This window comes from Somniosus microcephalus, chromosome 12 (genome assembly GCF_052327205.1).
Source record: "Somniosus microcephalus isolate GS21.2 chromosome 12, FLI_Smic_1.0, whole genome shotgun sequence".
NCBI lineage: Eukaryota > Metazoa > Chordata > Chondrichthyes > Squaliformes > Somniosidae > Somniosus > Somniosus microcephalus.
Genome location: NC_140998.1, coordinates 205,442,216 through 205,467,795, shown reverse-complemented (window position 1 = coordinate 205,467,795; position 25,580 = coordinate 205,442,216). Strand labels below are relative to the sequence as shown.

At 53.9% G+C, this 25,580-nt stretch overlaps 1 protein-coding gene across 1 annotated transcript in view; it reads right to left on the bottom strand.

Moving 5' to 3' along the window:
• bcl3 (BCL3 transcription coactivator) overlaps positions 1-25,580 on the bottom strand; it is a 125,427-nt gene that overhangs the window by 68,189 nt on the left and 31,658 nt on the right. The window contains exon 3 of the mRNA XM_086003953.1: positions 15,043-15,151. Within this exon, the coding sequence (XP_085860079.1) occupies positions 15,043-15,151 (109 nt within the window). The remainder of the gene's footprint in view (positions 1-15,042; positions 15,152-25,580) is intronic.

Here is a 25,580-nt window from a genome sequence, read left to right as displayed (position 1 = left end):
TTTTTTTTTTTTTTACTGCTATCCAAGATGGCGGCTTCCCGCTCTTGCCGTCGTCCTCCGCCCACAAAATGGCGGTTTTCCCGCGCTTGGCGGTCTTCACCCGTCCCCCGACGCCGTCTCCCTTCAGCCCTCGAGTGCGGCCCTTATCTTCGCCGCGATCGCCCGAGTGCTGCCCTTATCAGCGGATGCGATCGCTGGATCGCGAAGTGGCTCTCGGCTCTTATCAGGAGATGCGATCGCTCCATTGAAACGCCTCCCGCTCGAAGCGGCTCTCGCGCCCTATTCCTCCAGCTCCCCCAGCCCCGTTCTTGCGGCCAACGCGGTCGACTGCCCGGCTCAGACAACGGCTTACCCACCACCAAGCTGGAGAAGAAGCTGACGGTTGCCGATGGAGGCTCCGAGGTCAGGATGTCTTCCAGTGGGGTGGAGAGGGTGGAAACCTGTCTGCAACGTCCTGGCTGTGGACGAAGCTGCCGTGGAGTGACTGCCGCAGGGTCCGAATCAGACTCGTCGCCAGTGTTAAATCTGTGAGTTGTTCAAGTAATTAATACTCAGACTTAATCAGTAACAATAAAACAGGTCTTTACTGGTTGGAGGTAGGGACTATACGTAGGTCTTTACTTCATGCCCACAGGCGGGAACTGAGGGGGATCAGTACCCACAGTACTATTTATACCCCTATGGCCAGGAGTGGTACTGCGTATCACTACGCCCAACAAGTAGTGCAGTCCTGTCCATAGGTTCAAAGTAGCACACATATTACATACACAACAATAACCTCGGCCCCTATCTTTTTTTTCCATTTTTTTTCTCTCTCCCACATGGCAGCTGTCGCTCATTCTGCCAGTGCCAGTTACACTTCATCTAGAGCCATCTTTTGTTTCTTAACTTGTCCCATTACCATCTCCTTTTGCCTCGCACCATCTCCTCATGTCTCTTAATCTCTCCTGCCTTCCATCCTATCACAGACCTTCCCTTTGTTCTTTCCTCCCCTCTCCCCTCTCCCGGACCCCTACACTTGCTTAAAAACCTGTTCCATCTCCAGCTTTTTCCAGTTCTGACGAAGGCTCATCGACCTGAAACGTTAACTCTGTTTCTCTCTCCGTAGATGCTGCCTGACCTGCTGAGTATTTCCAGCATTTTCTGTTTTTATTTAAGGAGATATTAGGACGGGTGACCAAAAGCTTGGTCAAAGAGGTCGGTTTTAAGGAGCGTCTTAAAGGAGGGGAAGAGAGGCGGAGAGGTTTAGGCAGGGAATTCCAGAGCTCAGGGCCCAGGCAACAGAAGGCACGGCCGCCAATGGTGGAGCGAATATAATCAGGGGATGATCAAGAGGGCAGAATTTGAGGAGCGCAGATATCTCGGGGGGTTGTGGGGCTGGAGGAGATTACACAGATAGGGAAGGGCGATGAGACCATGGAGGGATTTGATAAACAAGGATGAGAATTTTGAAATCGAGGCGATGCTTAACCGGGAGCCAATGTAGGTCAGCGAGCAACAGGTGGTGATGGGCGAACGGGACTTGGCGCGAGTTAGGACACGGGCAGCCGAGTTTTGGATGACCTCATGTTTACGTAGGATAGAATGTGGGAAGCCAGACTGGAGAATCCCATAACCCCGGCCGACACTCCCAGTGCCTGTCCTGAGGCAGTGCTGCACTGTCAGAGGTGCCATCTTTCAGTTAAACTGAGGGCCCGTTTACCAAGTCAGGTGGATGCCACAGATCCCACAGTCAGTACTGGAAGAAGATCAGAGGAAAGTTCTCCCTGATGTCCTGGGCCAATATTTATAGAAAGAAAGACTTGAATTTCTATAGCGCCTTTCACAACCACCAGACGACCCAAAGCGCTTTACAGCCAATGAAGTACTTTTTGAAGCGTGGTCACTGTTGTAATGTTGGAAACGCGGCAGACAATTTGCGCACAGCAAGCTCCCACAAACAGCAGTGTGCTAATGACCCAGATCATCTGTTTTTGTTATGTTGATTGAGGGATAAATATTGGCCCCAGGACACTGGGGAGATCTCCCCTTGCTCTTCTTCGAAATAGTGCCATGGGATCTTTTACATCCACCTGAGAGAACAGACATGGGCACTCGGTTTAATGTCTCGTCCGAAAGACGGCACCTCCGACAGTGCGGCGCTCCCTCAGTACTGCCCCGCCGACAGTGCGGCGCTCCCTCAGTACTGCCCCGCCGACAGTGCAGCGCTCCCTCAGTACTGCCCCGCCGACAGTGCGGCGCTCCCTCAGTACTGCCCCTCTGACAGTGCAACGCTCTATTAGTACTGCCCCTCCGACAGTGCAGCGCTCCCTCAGTACTGCCCCTCCGACAGTGCAACGCTCCCTCAGTACTGCCTCTCCGACAGTGCGACGCTCCCTCAGTACTGCCCCTCCGACAGTGCAACGCTCTCTCAGTACTGCCCCTCCGACAGTGCGGCGCTCCCTCAGTACTGCCCCTCCGACAGTGCGGCGCTCCCTCAGTACTGCCCCTCCGACAGTGCAACGCTCCCTCAGTACTGCCCCTCCAACAGTGCAGCGCTCCCTCAGCACTGCCCCTCCGACAGTGCGGCGCTCCCTCAGTACCGCCCCTCCGACAGTGCGGCGCTCCCTCAGTACTCCACCTCCGACAGTGCGGCGCTCCCTCAGTACTGCTCCTCCGACAGTGCGGCGCTCCCTCAGTACTGCCCCTCCGACAGTGCGGCGCTCCCTCAGTACTGCCCCTCCGACAGTGCGGCGCTCCCTCAGTACAGCCCCTCCGACAGTGCAACGCTCCCTCAGTACTGCCCCTCCAACAGTGCTGCGCTCCCTCAGCACTGCCCCACCGACAGTGCGGTGCTCCCTCAGTACTGCCCCTCCGACAGTGCAGCGGTCCCTCAGCACTGCCCCTCCGACAGTGCGGCGCTCCCTCAGTACTGCCCCTCCAACAGTGCAGCGCTCCCTCAGCACTGCCCCTCCGACAGTGCAATGCTCCCTCAGTACTGCCCCTCCGACAGTGTGGCGCTCCCTCAGTACTGCCCCTCCGACAGTGCAGCGCTCCCTCAGTACTGCCCCTCCGACAGTGCAACGCTCCCTCAGTACTGCCCCTCCGACAGTGCGGCGCTCCCTCAGTACTGCCCCTCCGACAGTGCGGCGCTCCCTCAGTACTGCCCCGCCGACAGTGCAACACTCCCTCAGTACTGCCCCTCCAACAGTGCAGCGCTCCCTCAGCACTGCCCCTCCAACAGTGCAACGCTCCCTCAGTACTGCCCCTCCAACAGTGCAGCGCTCCCTCAGTACTGCCCCTCCGACAGTGCGGCGCTCCCTCAGTACTGCCCCGCCGACAGTGCAACACTCCCTCAGTACTGCCCCTCCAACAGTGCAGCGCTCCCTCAGCACTGCCCCTCCAACAGTGCAACGCTCCCTCAGTACTGCCCCTCCAACAGTGCAGCGCTCCCTCAGTACTGCCCCACCAACAGTACGGCCCTCCCTCAGTACTGCCCCTCCGACAGTGCAACGCTCCCTCAGTACTGCCCCTCCGACAGTGCAACGCTCCCTCAGTACTGCCCCTCCGACAGTGCGGCGCTCCCTCAGTACCGCCCCTCCGACAGTGCAATGCTCCCTCAGTACTGCCCCTCCGACAGTGCAACGCTCCCTCAGTACTGCCCCTCCGACAGTGTGGCTCTCCCTCAACCAATACCGAAAAACAGATGATCTGGCTAATTTATCGCATCGCTGTTTGTGGGAGCTTGCTTTGCGCAAATTGGCTGCCACGTTTCCCACATTACAACAGTGACTACGCTTCAACAAGTACTGAGGTCATGAAGGGTGCGGTAGAAATTCAAATTAATTAGTATGTATTCGAGGAAAGAATATCTAATTAAATGTAAGTCCGAAGGGGGAATGTGACGGAACAAGATAGGTGTCGTGTTTTCCAGGGGAACGTGGATCGGCAGCTCCAGGAAATGGTGAATTCATTAGCTGAAGAGTTCGTGCATATCTTCTGCCACTTTAGATGTCACAATGTTTATTCAGAAAGATAAGGAAAAGGAAACATTTGGGTCTCTGACTTTCCCAAGTTCCTTCTCCCATATCCTGCTTCACTCAGAGGTACTGGTGACTCGGCATGGCATTGTTTGAAAAGCTGGGCAAGGGGGCAAAACCGTTTGGCGCGCCCGCGACCGCGAGCCGTTTCACGTGGAGGGTGCGGCACTGCTGCCCGTGCCCGAATGGTGCGAAGCCAGCCGGCTGCCAACGCCAATCGCGCTCTTGATTGGCGGCTCGGCTGACTGTGGGGCTGGCCTATCAGACCGGACTGCCAATAGTTAAAGGCAGCCGGCGCCTATCCCGGGGGCGGTGCGCCGTGGCTGGGGCCTGCTTCACTCCCGGCAGCACCGCAATGCCAGGTTGGAGGCGGCACACCCTCGCGCTTTTCCGCCGCAGATTTGGAGTGCTGCTGGAGGAGGTTGGCATTAGGAGGACGATGCCATCTTTCTACCAAGCTGGTATCCTGGCAACGGTGGGCGGAGGTGGGCAGAGCCGCTCAACGCCAGGCTGTAGTGCCGAGAAAAATTCAATGACCTCACCGGGGTTACTAAGGTAAGACATCATAAATAGTAAAAGGGTAGTAAGATAATGAAGCAGTCCATGCCCGCATGCAGCAAGACCTGGACGATGTTCAGACTTGGGCTGATAAATGGCAGGTAACATTCGCGCCACACAAGTGCCAGGCAATGACCATCTCCAACAAGCGAGAGTCTAACAACCCCCCCTTGACATTCAACGGCATTACCATCGCCGAATCCCCCACCATCAACATCCTGGGGGTCACCATTGAGCAGAAACTTAACTGGACCAGCCACATAAATACTGTGGCGACAAGAGCAGGTCAGAGGCTGGGTATTCTGCAGCGAGTGTCTCACCTCCTGACTCCCCAAAGCCTTTCCACCATCTACAAGGCACAAGTCAGGAGTGTGATGGAATACTCTCCACTTGCCTGGATGAGTGCAGCTCCAACAACACTCAAGAAGCTCGACACCATCCAGGACAAAGCAGCCTGCTTGATTGGCACCCCATCCACCACCTTAAACATTCACTCCCTCCACCACCGGCGCACCGTGGCTGCAGTGTGTACCATCTACAAGATGCACTGCAGCAACTCGCCGAGGCTTCTTTGGCAGCACCTCCCAAGCCGGCGACCTCTTCCACCTAGAAGGACAAGGGCAGCAGGCGCATGGGAACACCATCACCTCCAAGTTCCCCTCCGAGTCACACGCCATCCTGACTTAGAAATATATCGGCCGCTCCTTCATCGTCGCTGGGTCAGAATCCTGGAACTCCCTCCCTAACAGCACTGTGGGAGCACCTTCACCACACGGACTGCAGCAGTTCAAGAAGGCGGCTCACCACCACCTTCTCAAGGGGCAATTAGGGATGGGCAATAAATGCCGGCCTTGCCAGCGACGCCCACATCCCAGGAACAAATAAAAAAAGAGGGATGGGTCCAATTAAAAGGAGACCTGTGCCATGGAGGTAGAGGGTCTGGCTGAGGTACTAAACGAGTACTTTGCATCTGTCTTCACCAAGGAAGAGGATGCTGCCATAGACATAGTGAAGGAGGAGGCCGTGGAGACACGTGATAGGATAAAAATTGATAAATAAATATTAGAAGGCCGGCTATATTTAAAGTGCGATGCTCACACGACAAATAAAAGATAAATCTTGCCGCGCCCTACCAACATTGTTCAACCCCAGACATGCACATCCTCCAATCATCTCACCAGGCTAATGCTAACATTCTCCCTGCTTCCCTGGAGTAATATCTGCCCCGTGGATAAATGCGAGGTTATCCACTTTGGTGTCAAAAACAGGAAGGCAGATTATTATCTGAATGGCAATAGATTGGGAGAAGGGGAAGTGCAACGAGACCTGGGTGTCCTTGTGCACCAGTCGCTGAAGGTAAGCATGCAGGCGCAGCAGGCGGTTAAGAAGGCAAATGGTATGTTGGCCTTCGTAGCGAGAGGGTTCGAGTACAGGAGCAAGGATGTTTTGCTGTAGTTGTACAGGGCCTTGGTGAGACCACACCTTGAGTATTGTGTGCAGTTTTGGTCGCCTTATCTGAGGAAGGATGTTCTTGCCATGGAGGGAGTGCAGCGAAGATTCACCAGGCTGATACCTGGGATGGCAGGAATGACGTACGAGGAGAGATTGGGTCGATTGGGCTTGTACTCGCTGGAGTTTAGAAGAATGAGAGGGGATCTCATTGAAACTTATAAAATTCTCGCAGGACTGGACAGACTGGATGCAGGGAGGATGTTCCCGATGGTCGGGGAGTCCAGAACCAGGGGTCACAGTCTAAGGATAAGGGGTAAGCCTTTTAGGCAGAAATGAGGAGGAATTTCTTCACCCAGAGAGTGGTGAACCTGTGGAATTCTCTGCCACAGAAGGCAGTTGAGGCCAATTCATTAAATATATTCAAGAAGGAGTTGGATATATTTCTTAAGGCTAAAGGGATCAAGGGATATGGGGAGAAGGCAGGGACAGGGTACTGAGTTTGGATGATCAGCCATGATCGCATTGAATGGCGGAGCAGGCTCGAGCGGCCGAATGGCCTACTCCTGCTCCTATCTTCTATGTTTCTATGTCATAACCGTGTGGAGGCCCATCATCCATTTCAGGTTCTGCTCCCTTTGGAAGAGACTGCGGAAGTGCGTGTAGCGAGGCTAGTTCAGTCCCCACAGGGTTTTTGGGGCATCTCACCCTCTTTTCAGGTGTGGGCCTTTGGCATAGTGGTAGCATCCCCGCCGCTGGGCCAGAAGGCGTAGGGTTTCGAACCCCGCTCCAGACAGTCCCGGCAAGTGGAGTCGGAGCTCCGGCTCTAAATTCTGGGTTGACATCCAGCGGGATACTTGCGTCCGTGGGTGTGGGTGCCCCCCCCCCTTCTCGTATGGGTTGTGGGAGCCCGTAAAACCCTCCTGCCATAGGACTAACCACCCTAATGGCTGGTACGAAGATGGTTACGGTCACAGAAGGAGCGTTAATCGCGGCCAGAAATCCTTCCACCACTTCATACAGTTTCCCAAAGGGGAACAGTGCGAAGGCACGTACGACGATGACCCTCTTTTCCTTCCTCAGTGAAGTCTCACCCTCACACAGTATCCATGATTAAGGGCTACCGCTTTGCATTTCTGTAGCGCCTTTCACTACCACCGGACATCTCAAAACGCTTTACAGCCAATGAAGTACTTTTTGGAGTGTGGTCACTGTTGTAATGTAGGAAACGCGGCAGTCAATTTGCGCACAGCAAGCTCCCACAAACAGCAATGCGATAAATGACCAGATCATCTGTTTTAGTGATGTTGGTTGAGGGATCAATATTGGCCCCAGGACATCGGGGATAACTCCCCCCTGCTCTTCTTCGAAACAGTGGCCTTGGGATCTTTTACGTTCACCTAACGTCTCATCCCGAAAGACGGCACTTCTGACAGTGCAGCGCTCCCTCAGCCTAGCTTGATGTGCTCAAGTCCGTGGAGTGGGACTTGAACCCACAACCTTCTGACTCAGAGGCGAGCGTGCTGCCCACTGAGTCACAGCTAACACTCTATGAACGAGCTCTCCAATCAGTCCCACTCCTCCCACGCTCTTTCCCCACAGCCCTGTAAATATTTTCCCCTTCAAATATTTATACAATTCCCCTTTGAAAGTTACTATTGAATCTGCTCCCACCGCCCTTTCAGGCAGCGCGTTCCAGATCACAACAACTCGCTGCGTAAAAACAATTCTCCTCATCGCCCCCTCTGGTTCTTTTGCCGATTATCTTCAGTCGGTGTCCTCTGGTTACCGACCCTCCTGCCACTGGAAACAGTTCTCCTTATTTACTCGATCAAAACCCCTCATGATTTTTGAACGCCTCTATTAAATCTCCTCTTAACCTTCTCTGCTCGAAGGAGAACAAGCCCAGCTTCTCCAGTCTCTCCATTTAACTGAAGTCCCTCATCCCTGGTACCATTCTAGTCAACCTCCTCCGCACCCTCTCCAAGGCCTTGACATCCTTCCTAAAGTGTGGGGCCCAGAATCGGACGCAATACTCCAGCTGAAGCCTAACCAGTGATTTATAAAGGGTTTAGTAATAACTTCCTTGCATTTGTACACTCTCCGTTTTATCGATACTCAGTCCTTCTCGGAACGTTCCTTCCTTGTTCCTCCCAAGGTCAAACCAGGCTGATAACTGGGATGGCAGGAATGACGTATGAGGAGAGATTGGGTCGATTGGGCTTATACTCGCTGGAGTTTAGAAGAATGAGAGGGGATCTCATTGAAATTATAAAATTCTAACAGGACCGGACAAACTAGATGCAGGAAGGATGTTCCCGATGGCGGGGGAGTCCAGAGCCAGGGGTCACAGTCTAAGGATAAGGGGTAAGCCATTTAGGACTGAGATGAGGAGGAATTTCTTCACCCAGAGAGTGGTGAACCTGTGGAATTCTCTACCACAGAAAGCAGTGGAGGCCAATTCATTAAATATAATCAAGAAGGAGTTGGATATATTTCTTGAGGCTAAAGGGATCAAGGGACATGGGGAGAAGGCAGGGACCGGGTGACATAAATCTTGTCATTTATGTGGAAATGACTTATGAAATAATGCTGGGCAGCCTGCTGGTGGCGATGTCTAGGGAGAGTATAAATACTCGGGCACAGGCCCAGCTTGCTCAGGACATTCTTTAACAGAAACTGGTGAAGGACACAACAAATCCCCATGTTGAAACACAGTTGATTAAAGCTTTGTTTAACGCTTAGACCAAGTGCCTAGTAGTTTTCATACATCACAGGGTACTGAGTTTGGATGATCAGCCATGATCTCATTGAATGGCGGAGCGGGCTCGAGGGGCCGAATGGCCTACTCCTGCTCCTATCTTCTGTGTTTCTATGTAACAGACCTGCTCGCTCTGCAGCCTTGACAAACCAAAGCTGAGCCTCGGTTAGTCACGGCTGTCTCAGAGGGCGGTCGGTGTCCTGAATCACCCAGCTCAAGCCCGGCTTCTCTAAGTCTCCCCACGTGGCCTAAGATAACTGGCAAAAGATCCAGGGGTGACGTGAGGAGGCATCTCGCTGTCTTCAGCCTCGGCCCTATACGTGGGTTTTTGCCGCATCACCTTGACGCTAATAAAAATACTCGGATGTTATTTTAAGGGCGGGCTCCTCACCATCCTGTTCCTAGAGTGAGAACAGGTTGACCTCTACCTGCACCTTTCCTCAGAATTTCTGCATAGGGTGCAGCAATGATAACATAGGTCAGTGCCATGATACAGCTCGTTATCCATTAACTGGCTGGGTTATTTTAAATCAGGTGTTTGGTTGTAGGGAGGGGATTGAATTTTGTCAGTTTATTTCCTTTTAACTCTTTGTGATAATGACCAGATCATCTGTTTTTAGTGATTTTGATTGAGGGATAAATATTGGCCCCAGGACACCGGGGAGAACACCACCCCTGCTCTTCGTCGAAATAGTGGCCGTGGGATCTTTTACATCCACCTGAGAGAGCACATGGGGCCTCGGTTTAACGTCTCATCCGAAAGACGGCATCTCCGACAGCACGGCGCTCCCTCAGTACTGCCGCACCAACAGTGCGGCGCTCCCTCAGTACTGCCCCTCCGGCAGTGCAGCACTCCCTCAGTACTGCCCCTCTGACAGGGCGGCGCTCCCTCAGTACCGCCCCTCCAACAGTGCGGCGTTCACTCACTACTGCCCCTCCAACAGTGCAGCGCTCCCTCAGTACTGTCCCTCCGACAGTGCGGCGCTCCCTCAGCACTGCCCCTCCGACAGTGCAGCACTCCCTCAGTACCGCCCCTCCGACAGTGCGGCGCTCCCTCAGTACCGCCCCTCCGACAGTGCGGCGCTCCCTCAGTACTGCCCCTCTGACAGTGCGGCGCTCCCTCAGTACTGACCCTGCAACAGTGCGGCACTCCCTCAGTACTGCCCCTCCGACAGTGCAGTGCTCCCTCAGTACTGCCCCTCCGACAGTGCAGCACTCCCTCAGTACCGCCCCTCCGACAGTGCGGCGCTCCCTCAGTACCGCCCCTCCGACAGTGCGGCGCTCCCTCAGTACTGCCCCTCCGACAGTGCGGCGCTCCCTCAGTACTGCCCCTCCGACAGTGCGGCGCTCCCTCAGTACTGCCCCTCTGACAGTGCGGCGCTCCCTCAGTACTGCCCCTCTGACAGTGCGACGCTCCCTCAGTACTGCCCCTCCGACAGTGCGGCGCTCCCTCAGTACTGCCCCTCCGACAGTGCGGCGCTCCCTCAGTACTGCCCCTCTGACAGTGCGGCGCTCCCTCAGTACTGCCCCTCTGACAGTGCGACACTCCCTCAGTATTGCACTGGGAGCGCCAGCCTAGATTTTTGTGCTCAAGTCTCTGGAGTGGGAGTTAGGGCCTGGATCTAATTTTACAGTTACACCCCCTGACATGAATCAGTTATTCATGAAGGAAAGACGTGTGAAATAATAATGAGCGGCCTACGGATGGCGCTGTCCAGGGAGAGTATAAATACTCGGGCACGGGCCCAGCTTGCGCAGGACATTCTTAACAGGAACTAGTGAAGGACACAACTAGACCTCCATGTTGTAAAACAGTTGATTAAAGCTTTGTTTAACGCTTAGACCAAGTGCCTAGTCGTTTTCTTATGTCACCCCTGTAATGATATCAGCAAATAGAGATGGTATTTGCCTGTTTGATTATGATGCCTTACCAGCATATTTGCATGTATTGGTTGCTTGTGCCTGACCAGCAGAGGGCATGTGACAGAGACAAGCAAGGCAGTTTGGTTTAGTTTCAGTTTCGTTCTAGATGCATCACTAGCATGATGTCTCCTGTAAATGCTGTATAAAGAGTTGAACAGACTTTAGATTAAAAGACATTGGCCTAGAAATTGAGTTGCCTTAGCGCCGCTTTTGAGGCGCTAGAGGGACTAGCGCCAGAGTTATGGCCAGTTCAAAAATTCCCTGGGGCCCTAAAGCGGCGTTGCACCGGTAGCGCTGCGCCGGCACCGATGACGTCATCGGTGTGCGCAGCGTCCCGGTTGCCATGCCGACGGGCCCCAGCGCCGAAATTCAGTTGCGGCCGCCTCGCCCGTGGCAGCCGCAACTAAGACTCTGGCAACAGAGTCCTACATGTGTTTGCGCCGGCGCATTAAAGGCCCCGCGGCGGCCGGCCGCTTTCCCGCCGGCCGCCTGGCCGCAGCTCCCTCCCCGGACTTCCCCCCACCCCCCCCCGGAACAGAAGCAAGCCCGGCACTTGTCCGAGGTGCCGGGCTCATTTTTAAAAAGATTTTCGCGGGCCGCGGCCGGGTGCAGGCAGCTCCTCCTTAAGGGAAGGAGGAGGCCTGCACTTCCCGAACCTGCCGCACCGCAGCGGGCGCCGCAGCGCCGGAATAGCGCCGAAATTCAGCACGTAGCGCCAGTTTTCAGGCGCAAACAGCTCTCAGCAGCGCCGGCAGCCGTTTGGGCGCAGAACTATTGAATTTTTGGCCCGCCCAGCGCGACTTAGCTCCGGCACTAACTTCCGGCGCTAAAGCCGTCGCTGCGCCAAAACTCAATTTCTAGGCCATTCTCTTTCATAAATGTCTCGTCATTGAACCCACAAAGAAATCAATACAACCCCTTGTTCTGGACTCCCCCAACCAGAGGAAATAGTTTCCGTCTCTCTACCCTGTTGAATCCTTTTAGAGTTGGACTGTCATGATGATGAGTCTTGTTTTCAGCATATCTAAGGAACAAAGTACTTTTGGCCTGACCTCCGGCACAAGCAGTAGTAAAGCTTCTGGTATCAGTGACTCCTGCTATTGCAGCGAGGGGTGCATCTCCTCAGTCAACGTGCGTTAGTGACATGGTTAGCTCTGCTCCCTGTTTCTGGTGAGACTGTAAATCCATTTCTAAAGAACCCAGAGGAACTCCTCAGCCTGTGTGGTTTCCACCTCCCTAACACGGCTCGACTGCTCCCCTAGCCTCAGCTCATCCGCTGCTGAAACCCTCGTTCTTGCCTTTGTTACCTCCAGACTCCAAATATCTCCTGATGTGGCTCGGGGTCAAGCTTTGTTTGATAATCGCTCCTGCGAAGCACCATGGGATGTTTTACTACATTAAAGGTGCTATATAAATGCAATTTGTTGTTGTGCGAGACAGAATCTCAATGGGAATACACAGTCCTGGGGATAAGGAAACTACACACGACCACATCGCCATTGCTCCATATCACCCTCCATCACCCGCACTGATACCCATCGCTCCCCATCGCCCCAACACTGGACTTCCGAAAACCTGCAGATTGGGAGAGATACGTATGTGTATTTCTCTGTGTCTGTGTCTCTGTGTGCGTGTGTCTGTCTTTCTCACCATCTATCTCTCTCGGTCTGTGTCTGTGCGTGAGATGTGTGTCTGTCTCTCTCCCCGTCTGTCTCTCTCGCTCTGTGTCTGTGTCTGTGTGTGTGTGTCTGTCTTTCTCCCCATCTGTCTCTCTCGCTCTGTGTCTGTGTCTGTGTGTGTGTGTCTGTCTTTCTCCCCATCTGTCTCTCTCGCTCTGTGTCTGTGTCTGTGTGTGTGTGTCTGTCTTTCTCCCCGTCTGTCTCTCTCGGTCTGCGTCTGTGTCTGTGTGTGTGTGTCTGTCTTTCTCCCCATCTGTCTCTCATGGTCTGTGTCTGTGTCTGTGTGGAGGTGTGTGTCTGTCTCTCTCGGTCTGTGTCTGTGTGGAGTTGTGTGTCTATCTCTCTCGGTCTGTGTCTGTGTGGAGGTGTGTGTCTGCCTCTCTCGGTCTGTGTCTGTGTCTGTGTGGAGGTGTGTGTCTATCTCTCTCGGTCTGTGTCTGTGTGGAGGTGTGCGTCTGTCTCTCTCGGTCTGTGTCTGTGTCTGTGTGGAGGTGTGCGTCTATCTCTCTCGGTCTGTGTCTGTGTGGAGGTGTGCGTCTGTCTCTCTCGGTCTGTGTCTGTGTGGAGGTGTGTGTCTATCTCTCTCGGTCTGTGTCTGTGTGGAGGTGTGCGTCTGTCTCTCTCGGTCTGTGTCTGTGTGGAGGTGTGTGTCCGTCTCTCTCAGTCTGTGTCTGTGTGGAGGTGTGCGTCTGTCTCTCTCAGTCTGTGTCTGTGTGGAGGTGTGTGTCTGTCTCTCTCGGTCTGTGTCTGTGTGGAGGTGTGTGTCCGTCTCTCTCAGTCTGTGTCTGTGTGGAGGTGTGCGTCTGTCTCTCTCAGTCTGTGTCTGTGTGGAGGTGTGTGTCTGTCTCTCTCGGTCTGTGTCTGTGTGGAGGTGTGTGTCTATCTCTCTCGGTCTGTGTCTGTGTGGAGGTCTGTGTCTGCCTCTCTCGGTCTGTGTCTGTGTGGAGGTGTGTGTCTGCCTCTCTCGGTCTGTGTCTGTGTGGAGGTGTGTGTCTGTCTCTCTCGGTGTGTGTCTGTGTGGAGGTGTGTGTCTGTCTCTCTCAGTCTGTGTCTGTGTGGAGGTGTGTGTCTATCTCTCTCGGTCTGTGTCTGTGTGGAGGTGTGTGTCTGTCTCTCTCAGTCTGTGTCTGTGTGGAGGTGTGTGTCTGTCTCTCTCGGTCTGTGTCTGTGTGGAGGTGTGTGTCTATCTCTCTCGGTCTGTGTCTGTGTGGAGGTGTGTGTCTGCCTCTCTCGGCCTGTGTCTGTGTGGAGGTGTGTGTCTGTCTCTCTCGGTCTGTGTCTGTGTCTGTGTGGAGGTGTGTGTCTGTCTCTCTCAGTCTGTGTCTGTGTGGAGGTGTGTGTCTGTCTCTCTCTCGGTCTGTGTCTGTGTGGAGGTGTGTGTCTGCCTCTCTCGGCCTGTGTCTGTGTGGAGGTGTGTGTCTGTCTCTCTCGGTCTGTGTCTGTGTCTGTGTGGAGGTGTGTGTCTGTCTCTCTCGGTCTGTGTCTGTGTGGAGGTGTGTGTCTGTCTCTCTCTCGGTCTGTGTCTGTGTGGAGGTGTGTGTCTGCCTCTCTCGGCCTGTGTCTGTGTGGAGGTGTGTGTCTGTCTCTCTCGGTCTGTGTCTGTGTCTGTGTGGAGGTGTGTGTCTGTCTCTCTCGGTCTGTGTCTGTGTGGAGGTGTGTGTCTGTCTCTCTCTCGGTCTGTGTCTGTGTGGAGGTGTGTGTCTGTCTCTCTCGGTCTGTGTCTGTGTGGAGGTGTGTATCTGTCTCTCTCGGTCTGTGTCTGTGTCTGTGTGGAGGTGTGCGTCTGTATCTCTCTCAGTCTGTGCCTGTGTGGAGGTGTGTGTCCGTCTCTCTCGGTCTGTGTCTGTGTGGAGGTGTGTGTCTGTCTCTCTCAGTCTGTGTCTGTGTGGAGGTGTGTGTCTGTCTCTCTCTCGGTCTGTGTCTGTGTGGAGGTGTGTGTCTGTCTCTCTCTCGGTCTGTGTCTGTGTGGAGGTGTGTGTCTGTCTCTCTCGGTCTGTGTCTGTGTGGAGGTGTGTGTCTGTCTCTCTCTCGGTCTGTGTCTGTGTGGAGGTGTGTGTCTGTCTCTCTCGGTCTGTGTCTGTGTGGAGGTGTGCGTCTGTCTCTCTTGGTCTGTGTCTGTGTGGAGGTGTGCGTCTGTCTCTCTCGGTCTGTGTCTGTGTGGAGGTCTGTGTCTGTCTCTCTCGGTCTGTGTGTGTGTCTGTGTGGAGGTGTGTGTCTGTCTCTCTCGGTCTGTGTCTGTGTCTGTGTGGAGGTGTGCGTCTGTATCTCTCTCAGTCTGTGCCTGTGTGGAGGTGTGTGTCCGTCTCTCTCGGTCTGTGTCTGTGTGGAGGTGTGTGTCCGTCTCTCTCGGTCTGTGTCTGTGTGGAGGTGTGCCTCTGTCTCTCTCGGTCTGTGTCTGTGTGGAGGTGTGCGTCTGTCTCTCTTGGTCTGTGTCTGTGTGGAGGTGTGCGTCTGTCTCTCTCGGTCTGTGTCTGTGTGGAGGTCTGTGTCTGTCTCTCTCGGTCTGTGTGTGTGTCTGTGTGGAGGTGTGTGTCTGTCTCTCTCGGTCTGTGTCTGTGTGGAGGTGTGCGTCTGTCTCTCTCGGTCTGTGTCTGTGTGTCTGTCTCTCTCCCTGTCTGTCTCGAGCGACCCATGCCTGGCGCGATGCTCCTACCTGCCGCAGGTTGTTGTAGATGTCCAAATCTTTCTTGCCGAGCAGGAGGAACTGGATGAGTTTCTGCACCATCGCCACATCTTCCTGAACCACCGCAATGTGCAGGGGCCTGAACACAATGAGAGACAAGCACAACTTCAAACATCTGCCATCGCAATCCTCTCCTCTCACACCTCCAACTCGAGCGCCCACCATCCCATCCTCCACACCCATCTGAAAGGTCAAGGATCACTGGCCCAGGCCTCTTAGGGACCTCGAAGCCTGGGCCTTCTCATAGGAACAGGGGGAGGCCATTCGGCCCCTCGAGCCTGCTCCGCCATTCAATGCGATCATGGCTGATCATCCAAACTCAGTACCCTGTCCCTGCCTTCTCCCCATATCCCTTGATCCCTTTAGCCTTAAGAAATATATCCAACTCCTTCTTGAATATATTTAATGAATTGGCCTCCACTGCCTTCTGTGGTAGAGAATTCCACAGGTTCACCACTCTCTGGGTGAAGAAATCCCTCCCCATCTCTGTCCTAAATGGCTTACCCCTTATCCTTAGACTGTGACCCCTGGTTCTGGACTCCCCGACCATCGGGAACAGCCTTCCTGCATCCAGCCTGTCTAGTTCTGTTAGAATTTCAAAAGTTTCAATGAGATCCCCTCTCATTCTTCTAAACTCCAGCAAGTATAAGCCCAATCGACCCAATCTCTCCTCATACGTCATTCCTGCCATCCCAGGTCTCAGCCTGGTGAATCTTCGCTGCACTCCCTCCATGACAAGAACATCCTTCCTCAGATCCTCACACACCTCGATTAGATTGCCCCTTAATCTTCTAACCTCGAGGGAGTACAAGCCTGGTCTGGACAAGCTGTCCAAATAAGTTAATCCTTTTAGGTCTTCACAATGAGAACTCTCTTGACACAGTGGGTAAAGGTATTGCTTGGGGTAGTACGATGCCACCCAGAGCAGATCTCTGACCCTGATGTGTGTTGAACTGGTCGGCAACGTGAGGTGGCACAGTTGGACTTGGCTGTCGGTGTGAGGTGGGGGAACATGGGGGGGGGGGGCGGTGCGGGGGACGTAGGGAACTTGGCATCGTCCTCACTTCCTCCTTCCGATCAGTTGTGGGGAAGCGTTGAGCCAGCAGAGGATGGGGGCGCCGGCCCCCACGGTCGAACAGCCTGCCGACTCTCGCTGCCTGGCTGGGGCCTGTGGGATGGAGTTTGGGCGGGGACCCAGCCGGGGTGCCCATCGAACTGCGCCTCCCCCCCACTTGCCCACCCTGCCCCATGCGGGCCGGTGCTTTCAGAAGCCCTCCGGGCAGCCTTCTGCACAAAGGAAGTTAAACTCGCAAATAACAACAGAAAATGCTGGAAACACTCAGCGGGCCAGGCAGCATCCGTGGAGAGAGAAACAGAGTTAACGTTTCAGGTCTGGGACCCTTCATCAGAACTGGAAAAAGCTGGAGATGTAACAGATATTAAGCAGGTGCCGAGACATGGGGGGGGGGGGTTAGGAGGGGAGGAAGAAATAGAAAGAACATCCTGTACTTTTGTAAGAGGCAGGAAAGATCAAATGTTGCAAATGGGAATGGCAAAAATCATACTGCATGAAAAATGGGGGCAGGGATAATGATCTGAAATTGTTGAACTCAGTGTTGAGTCCGGCAGGCTGTAAAGTGCCCAATCGAAAGATGAGGTGCTGTTCCTCGAGCTTACGTTGAGCTTCATTGCAGCAACGTAATAGCCCGAGGACAGTGAGATCAGAGTGGGAGTGAAGTGGAGAATTAAAGTGACAGGCGACCGGAAGCTCGGGGTCACCCGTACGGACTGAACGGAGGTGTTCCACAAAGCGGTCGCCCAATCTGCGTTTGGTCTCCCCAATGTAGAGGAGACCACATCGTGAGCAGCGAATACAGTATACTAGATTGCGAGAAGTACAAGTAAATCGCTGTTTCACCTGGAAGGGGTGTTTGGGGCCCTGGACAGTGGGAAGGGAGGAGGTAAAAGGGCAGGTGTTGCATCTCCTGCGCTTGCACAGGAAGGTGCCTGGCCTGCTGAGTATTTCCAGCATTTTCTGTTGTTATTTCAGATTTCCAGCATCCGCAGTATTTTGCTATTACATAAGTTAAACTCGCATTCAGTTTAGAGTTTTGATGTGAATCTACCGATCTCGTCGGCTGGTTCCAGCATTGCACAACTCAGTTCGCAGAAGCCGTCAAGAGAGGTGAAAAAAAAAACACGCTTCTCTGAATTTCCCTCTCTCTTATCGTTGAGCCTTCCAGTAAAGGAAGTCCATGTCTAGTGACGTCACTTCCTGTCGGTCCTCGCCCGGCTTAACTGTTCTACTGATTAAACAGGAAGCCGGAGTTCAAGGAGCTGAAGAGCCTCCGGCCAGCGGTGGCTGCTCTTCCTCCCCGACCAATCTATCTCCGGCCCTGTCCAGGCACCCGATTGGCCGCACGCTTCCCCAGGTGGACACTCCTAGGGTTTTAGGAGGCGGTGGGGTCGGGGGTCGAAGCCAAGCTGTGGCGAGAACCTTCAATCACCTTGGCACCTCCCTCTGGTCGTGAACCCGGGTCCCCCCGAGGTCAAAGGGCTTGAAGATCCCTGAAGGCAGCAGGACAGGTAGATAAGGTGGTGAAGAAGGCATATGGGATACTTGCCTTCATTAGCCGAGGCATAGGATGTAAGAGCAGGGAGGTTATGATGGAGCTGTACAAAACTCTAGTTAGGCCACAGCTGGAATACTGTGTGCAGTTCTGGTCACCACACTATAGGAAGGATGTGATTGCATTGGAGAGGGTGCAGAGGAGAGTCACCAGGATGTTACCTGGGCTGGAGCGCTTCAGCTATGAAGAGAGACTGGACAGGCTGGGGTTGTTTTCCTTAGAGCAGAGAAGGCTGAGGGGGGACCTGATTGAGGTGTACAAAATTATGAGGGGCATAGATAGGGTAGGTAGAAAGGAAGTTTTCCCCTTAGTAGAGGGTCAATAACCAGGGGGCATAGTTTCAAGGTAAGGGGCAGGAGGTTTAGAGGGGATTTGAGGAAGAACTTTTTCACCCAGAGGGTGGCTGGAATCTGGAACTCACTGCCTGAAAGGGTGGTAGAGGCAGGAACCCTCACAACATTCAAGAAGCATTTGGATGAGCACTTGAAACGCCATAGCATACAAGGCTACGGACCAAGTGCTGGAAAATGGGATTAGAATAGACAGGGCTTGATGGCCGGCGCGGACACGATGGGCCGAAGGGCCTCTTTCTGTGCTGCATAACTTAATGACTCTATGGGGGAAAAGTTCGGTATTGCCCCATTTGGGACGCCATTATCAGCCGTGCACAAAGTTTAGCGCCTGGCGCTAATTATCGCCTCCGACAGCAAACTTGTCTTTTATCGCCCCTGGAGGTGATTGGAGCGCTAAATCAGGCGCTTCACACCTGTCTTAAGGCGCAAAGGCCGAGGAGCGAGGCGCTACCTCAGAGCGCTGGCGAAGCAAGGAAGGGCAAATCAAAATGAACCTGCAAAGTGCTGCTCAGTACCCAGAACTCCTTCACACAGCGTTGAATCTCTCCAGAAGTCTCTCTCTCTCTCTCTCAGAATGCGTGGTGCAAATATGTCACCAACAAAAAAAGGCAGGAAGCGGTCGCCTTTAAATAGCGCTCCCCCAGTCCCTTTCTGACTGCATAACGCTCCCCTCAACCTGTCGTTGCTAGCGGCAGGCGGTAAGGCAGGGGGCGCCACTCAATATCCGGTCCGGGGCGCTATCAGGGCGTTGCACACTCGACTGACGTCACGATCTGCCGGCGCAGGAGACCATGGCGGTAGTGTTTAGCACCGCCGCAAAATGTCTAGTTAATTTCGCGAGCGGCGCAAACATCGCCGCGCCCGGGCGCTAGTCGCATTGCGCCCCATTAGCGCCCTCTTAAGGTGCTAACGGGAGGCGCAGACAACGGAATTTTTCCCCTCTGACTCTATGACATGGCTGATGACCCGCTGACCACATTCGCTCCCTCGGCACTGGGAGCAGGAGTCAGCGTTCAGCTGGATTGTGGGCTCCATCCAGCTCCTGACAGTGTCCGAGCCACAGCGCCAACATTGGCGAGCGCAATTTCAGCCGCCGGGACCCCAAGCTCTGGAATTCCCGCCGCCTCTCTCTCTCTCGTCCTTTAAGATGGTCCTTGGACCCCAGCTATTCACAATATATATTAATGATGATCTAGACAAGGGAACTAGATGTAATATCTCCAAGTTTGCAGATGACACAAAGCTGGGTGGGCGTGTGTGCTGTGAGGAGGATGCCGAGAAACTCCAGGATGATTTGGACAGGTTGGGTGATTGGGCAGAAGCATTGCAGATGCAGTATAATGTGGATAAATGTGAGGTTATCCACTTTGGTGTCAAAAGCAGGAAGGCAGATTATTATCTAAATGGCAATAGATTGGGAGAAGGGGAAGTGCAACGAGACCTGGGTGTTCTTGTGCACCAGTCGCTGAAGGTAAGCATGCAGGTGCAGCAGGCGGTTAAGAAGGCAAATGGTATGTTGGCCTTCATAGCGAGAGGATTCGAGTACAGGAGCAAGGATGTCCTGCTGCAGTTGTACAGGGCCTTGGTGAGACCACACCTTGAGTATTGTGTGCAGTTTTGGTCGCCTTATCTGAGGAAGGATGTTCTTGTCATGGAGGGAGTGCAGCGACGATTCACCAGACAGATACCTGGGGTGGCAGGAATGACGTATGAGGAGAGATTGGGTCGATTGGGCTTATACTCACTGGAGTTCAGAAGAATGAGAGGGGATCTCATTGAAACTTATAAAATTCTGACAGGACTGGACAGACTAGATGCAGGAAGGATGTTCCCGATGGCCGGGGAGTCCAGAACCAGGGGTCACAGTCTAAGGATAAGGGGTAAGGCATTTAGGACAGAAATGAGGAGGAATTTCTTCACCCAGAGAGTGGTGAACCTGTGGACTTCTCTACCACAGAAGGCTGTTGAGGCCAATTCATTAAATATATTCAAGAAGGAGTTAAATATATTTCTTCAGGCTAAAGGGATCAAGGGATATGGGGAGAAAGCAGGGACCGGGTACTGAATTTGGATGATCAGCCATGATCGCATTGAATGGCGGAGCAGGCTCGAGGGGCCGAATGGCCTACTCCTGCTCCTATCTCAATGTGTCTCAGTATCAAACCTGAGTCTGACTTACGCTCCTGTGAAGCCTCTTAAAGGCCTGGGGTAAATGTAAGATGTTAGGAGAGTGGGGTGGGAGGTCATCAGGGGCCGTGAACCCGTGACCGCCCCCCGCCCCCACCTTGTATGGCAGCCAAATGCTCCGAGCCAATGGGGTTTGTCACTGAGATGCAAATCTTCAGCGAGCGTTCCGAAATCGGCTGATAGCATCACGCCCTCCGCCCCCGCTTGCAGAGATAAGTTTTGCATTCTCTTCAACATCTGTCTTGCAAAGGCTCACAGACCAGCCACCGCGTGATCGAGACTGGCACTGTTTTTCTCGCCTTCCTTTTAAATAAAGAATATTGTGGTTTCCTCCCAGTCTCCCCAGCCACGTAGCCTGCACGTAAACCCTCTTCCCAGGGCCCCTGCTCCAAGCTGCGTTCCGGACTCGCTCTCGACTTCTCTCTCTCTCTCTCTCTCTCGATCTCCCACCCCCTCCGTTTCTCTCCAGCAGCCTCCATCCCAAGTCTATTTTTTGCCAGGGTTCAGTGGGCCGCAATCTCGCCTCTGAGTCAGAAGGTCGTGGGATCGAGCCCCTACGCCAGAGACTTGAGCCTCGTAATCCAGGCCGACACCCCCGGTGCCAGTACAGAGGGAGCACCACACTGTCGGAGAGGCAGTACTGAGGGAGTGCCACACTGTCGGAGAGGCAGTACTGAGGGAGCACCTCACTGTCGGAGGGGCAGTACTGAGGGAGCGCGGCACTGTCAGAGGGGCAGTACTGAGGGAGCGCCGCACTGTCGGAGGGGCAGTACTGAGGGAGCGCTACACTGTCGGAGGGGCAGTACTGAGGGAGCGCCTCACTGTTGGAGGGGCAGTACTGAGGGAGCGCAAAACTGTCGGAGGGGCAGTACTGAGGGAGCGTTGCACTGTCGGACGGGCAGTACTGAGGGAGCGCCGCACTGTCAGAGGGGTAGTACTGAGGGAGCGTTGCACTGTCGGACGGGCAGTACTGAGGGAGCGCCGCACTGTCGGAGGGGCAGTACTGAGGGAGCGTTGCACTGTCGGAGGGGCAGTACTGAGGGAGCGCCGCACTGTCGGACGGGCAGTACTGAGGGAGCGCCGCACTGTCAGAGGGGTAGTACTGAGGGAGCGCCGCACTGTCAGAGGGGTAGTACTGAGGGAGCGTTGCACTGTCGGACGGGCAGTACTGAGGGAGCGCCGCACTGTCGGAGGGGCAGTACTGAGGGAGCATTGCACTGTCGGAGGGGCAGTACTGAGGGAGCGCCGCACTGTCGGACGGGCAGTACTGAGGGAGCGCCGCACTGTCAGAGGGGTAGTACTGAGGGAGCGCCGCACTGTCGGAGGGGCAGTACTGAGGGAGCGTTGCACTGTCGGAGGGGCAGAGACATTAATCCGAGGCCCCGTCTGCCCTGAGTTGGGCGTAAACGATCCCGCGGCCATTATTGGAAGAAGAGCAGTGGCCTACGGCCAATATTTATCCCTCTACCAAGATCAATAAGACAAATGTTTGTGGGAGCTTGCTGTGTGAAAATTGGCTGCCGCGTTTCCCACATTACAACAGTGACTACACTTCACAAAGCACTTCATTGGCTGTAAAGCGCTTTGGGACGTCCTGAGGTGGTGCCAGTTGCTGTAGAAATGTACAGGAGCAGATCTCGCCCTCACTGAGCCACTGGAGAAACGGCGGGCTGCTAATGGGGCAGTCCAGTGCATCACTGGGGCAGACAGTGCAGGGACGTGCCCGGGCTCCCTCCCGGGCCTGTGCTGAGGTAGCCGACCTGCACCCAGGTCAGTGGGAGAGGGTTTTGAGGTGTCACACTGCCCCTTGGCCTCTCCCGCGTGGTCCCAGTCCTGAACACCACCCTGCTGCAAAGTGCAAAGGCAGGGTGAGGACTCCCGCGAAGCCTCCCGTGGGCGAATAGCTCGCCACCGCTCACCGTCTGGGCTCACACCTGAGGTAACCAACAGAAAATAAAGAAAGGCCTGCATTTCTATAGCGCCTTTCACGACCACCGGACGTCCCAAAGTCACTGTTGTAATGTAGGAAACGCGGCAGCCAAATTGCGCACAGCAAGCTCCCACAAGCAGCAATGTGATAGTGACCGGATCATCTGTTTTAGATGTTGGTTGAGGGATAAATATTGGCCCTGGGACACTGGGGAGAACTCCCCCCCGCTGCTCTTCTTCGAAATAGTGGCCGCAGGATCTTTTATGTCCACCTGAGAGGGTACACAGGGCCTCGGTTTAACATCTTATCCGAAAGAAGGACAGCAAGGGTCAGCACCTTCAATAACTGAGAACAGGGGTGAGAGGCAGAGCAAAAGATACAGCACCATGTGAACGTGATACGGAATGAAACGTGAGACTGTGAGGGAGGGAGGTGAATTGTCCCGGAGAGAGAGAGAGAGAAAGAGAGAGAGAGGGAAAGAGAGAAAGCGTGAACGAGAATCATACAGGAAGAAAGACAGAGTGAGAGACACAGGGTAAAAGGGAGTCAGAGTGAGCGAATGAGAGAGGCAGAAAGAGAGACAGACAGAGAGATAGAATGAGAGAGAGAGGCCAAAAGGGAAACAACGAACAACAGATAAAATGAGACAGCGAGAGGCAGAAAGATACAGAGAGTGGCAGACAGAAGAGAGCCAGAGAGAGAGGTAGGCAGAGAGTGAGAGAAAATCAGAACGGCAGAGATACTGGGAGAGAGGGGGGCGGGTGGGAAACAACGAGAGTGTGAGAGAGAATCGTACAGGGAGAGAGAGAGTTAGAGAGAGAGAGCGGGAGTGTGAGACAGAGGGACAGAGAGAGGGAGAAAGAGTTAGGGAGAGAGGGAGAGAGACAGAGAGGGGGAGAAAGAGATAGAGAGAGAGAGACAGAGAGGGGGAGAAAGTGTTAGAGAGAGGGAGAGAGACAGGGAGGGGGAGAAAGTGTTAGAGAGAGAGGGAGAGAGAGACAGTGAGGCAGAGAAAGAGTTAGAGAGAGGGAGAGAGACAGGGAGGGGGAGAAAGTGTTAGAGAGAGAGGGAGAGAGAGACAGTGAGGCAGAGAAAGAGTTAGAGAGAGGGAGAGAGACAGGGAGGGGGAGAAAGTGTTAGAGAGAGAGGGAGAGAGAGACAGAGAGGGGGAGAAAGAGTTAGAGAGAGGGAGAGGGACAGGGAGGGGGAGAAAGTGTTAGAGAGAGAGGGAGAGAGAGACAGTGAGGCAGAGAAAGAGTTAGAGAGAGGGAGAGAGACAGGGAGGGGGAGAAAGTGTTAGAGAGAGAGGGAGAGAGAGACAGAGAGGGGGAGAAAGAGTTAGAGAGAGGGAGAGGGACAGGGAGGGGGAGAAAGTGTTAGAGAGAGAGGGAGAGAGAGACAGTGAGGCAGAGAAAGAGTTAGAGAGAGGGAGAGAGACAGGGAGGGGGAGAAAGTGTTAGAGAGAGAGGGAGAGAGAGACAGAGAGGGGGAGAAAGAGTTAGAGAGAGACAGAGAGTAAAAGGGAGTTGGAGTGAGAGAATGAGAGAGGCAAAGAGAGAGCGAGACAGAGTTAGAAAGTGAGGGAGAGGGAGACAGAGAGAGGGAGAGAGAGTTAGAAAGAGAGGGAGAGAGAGACAGAGAGACAGGAAGAGTTAGAGAGAGAGGGAGAGGGAGACAGAGAGAGGGAGAAAGAGTTAGAGAGTGAGGGAGAGAGAGACAGAGAGACAGAAAGAGTTACAGAGAGAGGGAGAGGGAGACAGAGAGACAGAAAGAGTTAGAGAGTGAGGGAGAGGGAGACAGAGAGGCAGGAAGAGTTAGAGAGTGAGGGAGGGAGACAGAGAGACAGAAAGAGTTAGAGAGTGAGGGAGAGGGAGACAGAGAGAGGGAGAAAGAGTTAGAGAGAGAGGGAGGGAGACAGAGAGACAGGAAGAGTTAGAGAGTGAGGGAGAGGGAGACAGAGAGACAGGAAGAGTTAGAGAGTGAGGGAGAGAGAGACAGAGAGACAGGAAGAGTTAGAGAGTGAGGGAGAGAGAGACAGAGAGACAGGAAGAGTTAGAGAGTGAGGGAGGGAGACAGAGAGACAGAAAGAGTTAGAGAGTGAGGGAGAGGGAGACAGAGAGACAGGAAGAGTTAGAGAGTGAGGGAGAGAGAGACAGAGAGACAGGAAGAGTTAGAGAGTGAGGGAGAGAGAGACAGAGAGACAGGAAGAGTTAGAGAGTGAGGGAGAGAGAGACAGAGAGACAGGAAGAGTTAGAGAGTGAGGGAGAGAGAGACAGAGAGACAGGAAGAGTTAGAGAGTGAGGGAGGGAGACAGAGAGACAGGAAGAGTTAGAGAGTGAGGGAGAGGGAGACAGAGAGACAGAAAGAGTTAGAGAGTGAGGGAGAGGGAGACAGAGAGAGACAGAAAGAGTTAGAGAGTGAGGGAGAGGGAGACAGAGAGACAGAAAGAGTTAGAGAGTGAGGGAGACAGAGACAGAGAGACAGAAAGAGTTAGAGAGTGAGGGAGAGGGAGACAGAGAGACAGGAAGAGTTAGAGAGTGAGGGAGAGGGAGACAGAGAGACAGGAAGAGTTAGAGAGTGAGGGAGAGGGAGACAGAGAGAGGGAGAAAGAGATAGAGAGTGAGGGAGAGGGAGACAGAGAGAGGGAGAAAGAGTTAGAGAGTGAGGGAGAGGGAGACAGAGAGAGGGAGAAAGAGTTAGAGAGTGAGGGAGAGGGAGACAGAGAGACAGGAAGAGTTAGAGAGTGAGGGAGAGGGAGACAGAGAGAGAGAGAAAGAGTTAGAGAGTGAGGGAGAGGGAGAAAGAGAGACAGGAAGAGTTAGAGAGTGAGGGAGAGGGAGACAGAGAGACAGGAAGAGTTAGAGAGTGAGGGAGAGGGAGACAGAGAGACAGAAAGAGTTAGAGAGTGAGGGAGAGGGAGACAGAGAGACAGAAAGAGTTAGAGAGTGAGGGAGAGGGAGACAGAGAGACAGAAAGAGTTAGAGAGTGAGGGAGAGGGAGACAGAGAGACAGGAAGAGTTAGAGAGTGAGGGAGAGGGAGACAGAGAGACAGGAAGAGTTAGAGAGTGAGGGAGAGGGAGACAGAGAGACAGGAAGAGTTAGAGAGAGAGGGAGAGGGAGACAGAGAGACAGGAAGAGTTAGAGAGTGAGGGAGAGGGAGACAGAGAGACAGAAAGAGTTAGAGAGTGAGGGAGAGGGAGACAGAGAGACAGGAAGAGTTAGAGAGTGAGGGAGAGGGAGACAGAGAGACAGAAAGAGTTAGAGAGAGAGGGAGAGGGAGACAGAGAGACAGGAAGAGTTAGAGAGTGAGGGAGGTGGAGACAGAGAGACAGGAAGAGTTAGAGAGTGAGGGAGAGGGAGACAGAGAGACAGGAAGAGTTAGAGAGTGAGGGAGAGGGAGACAGAGAG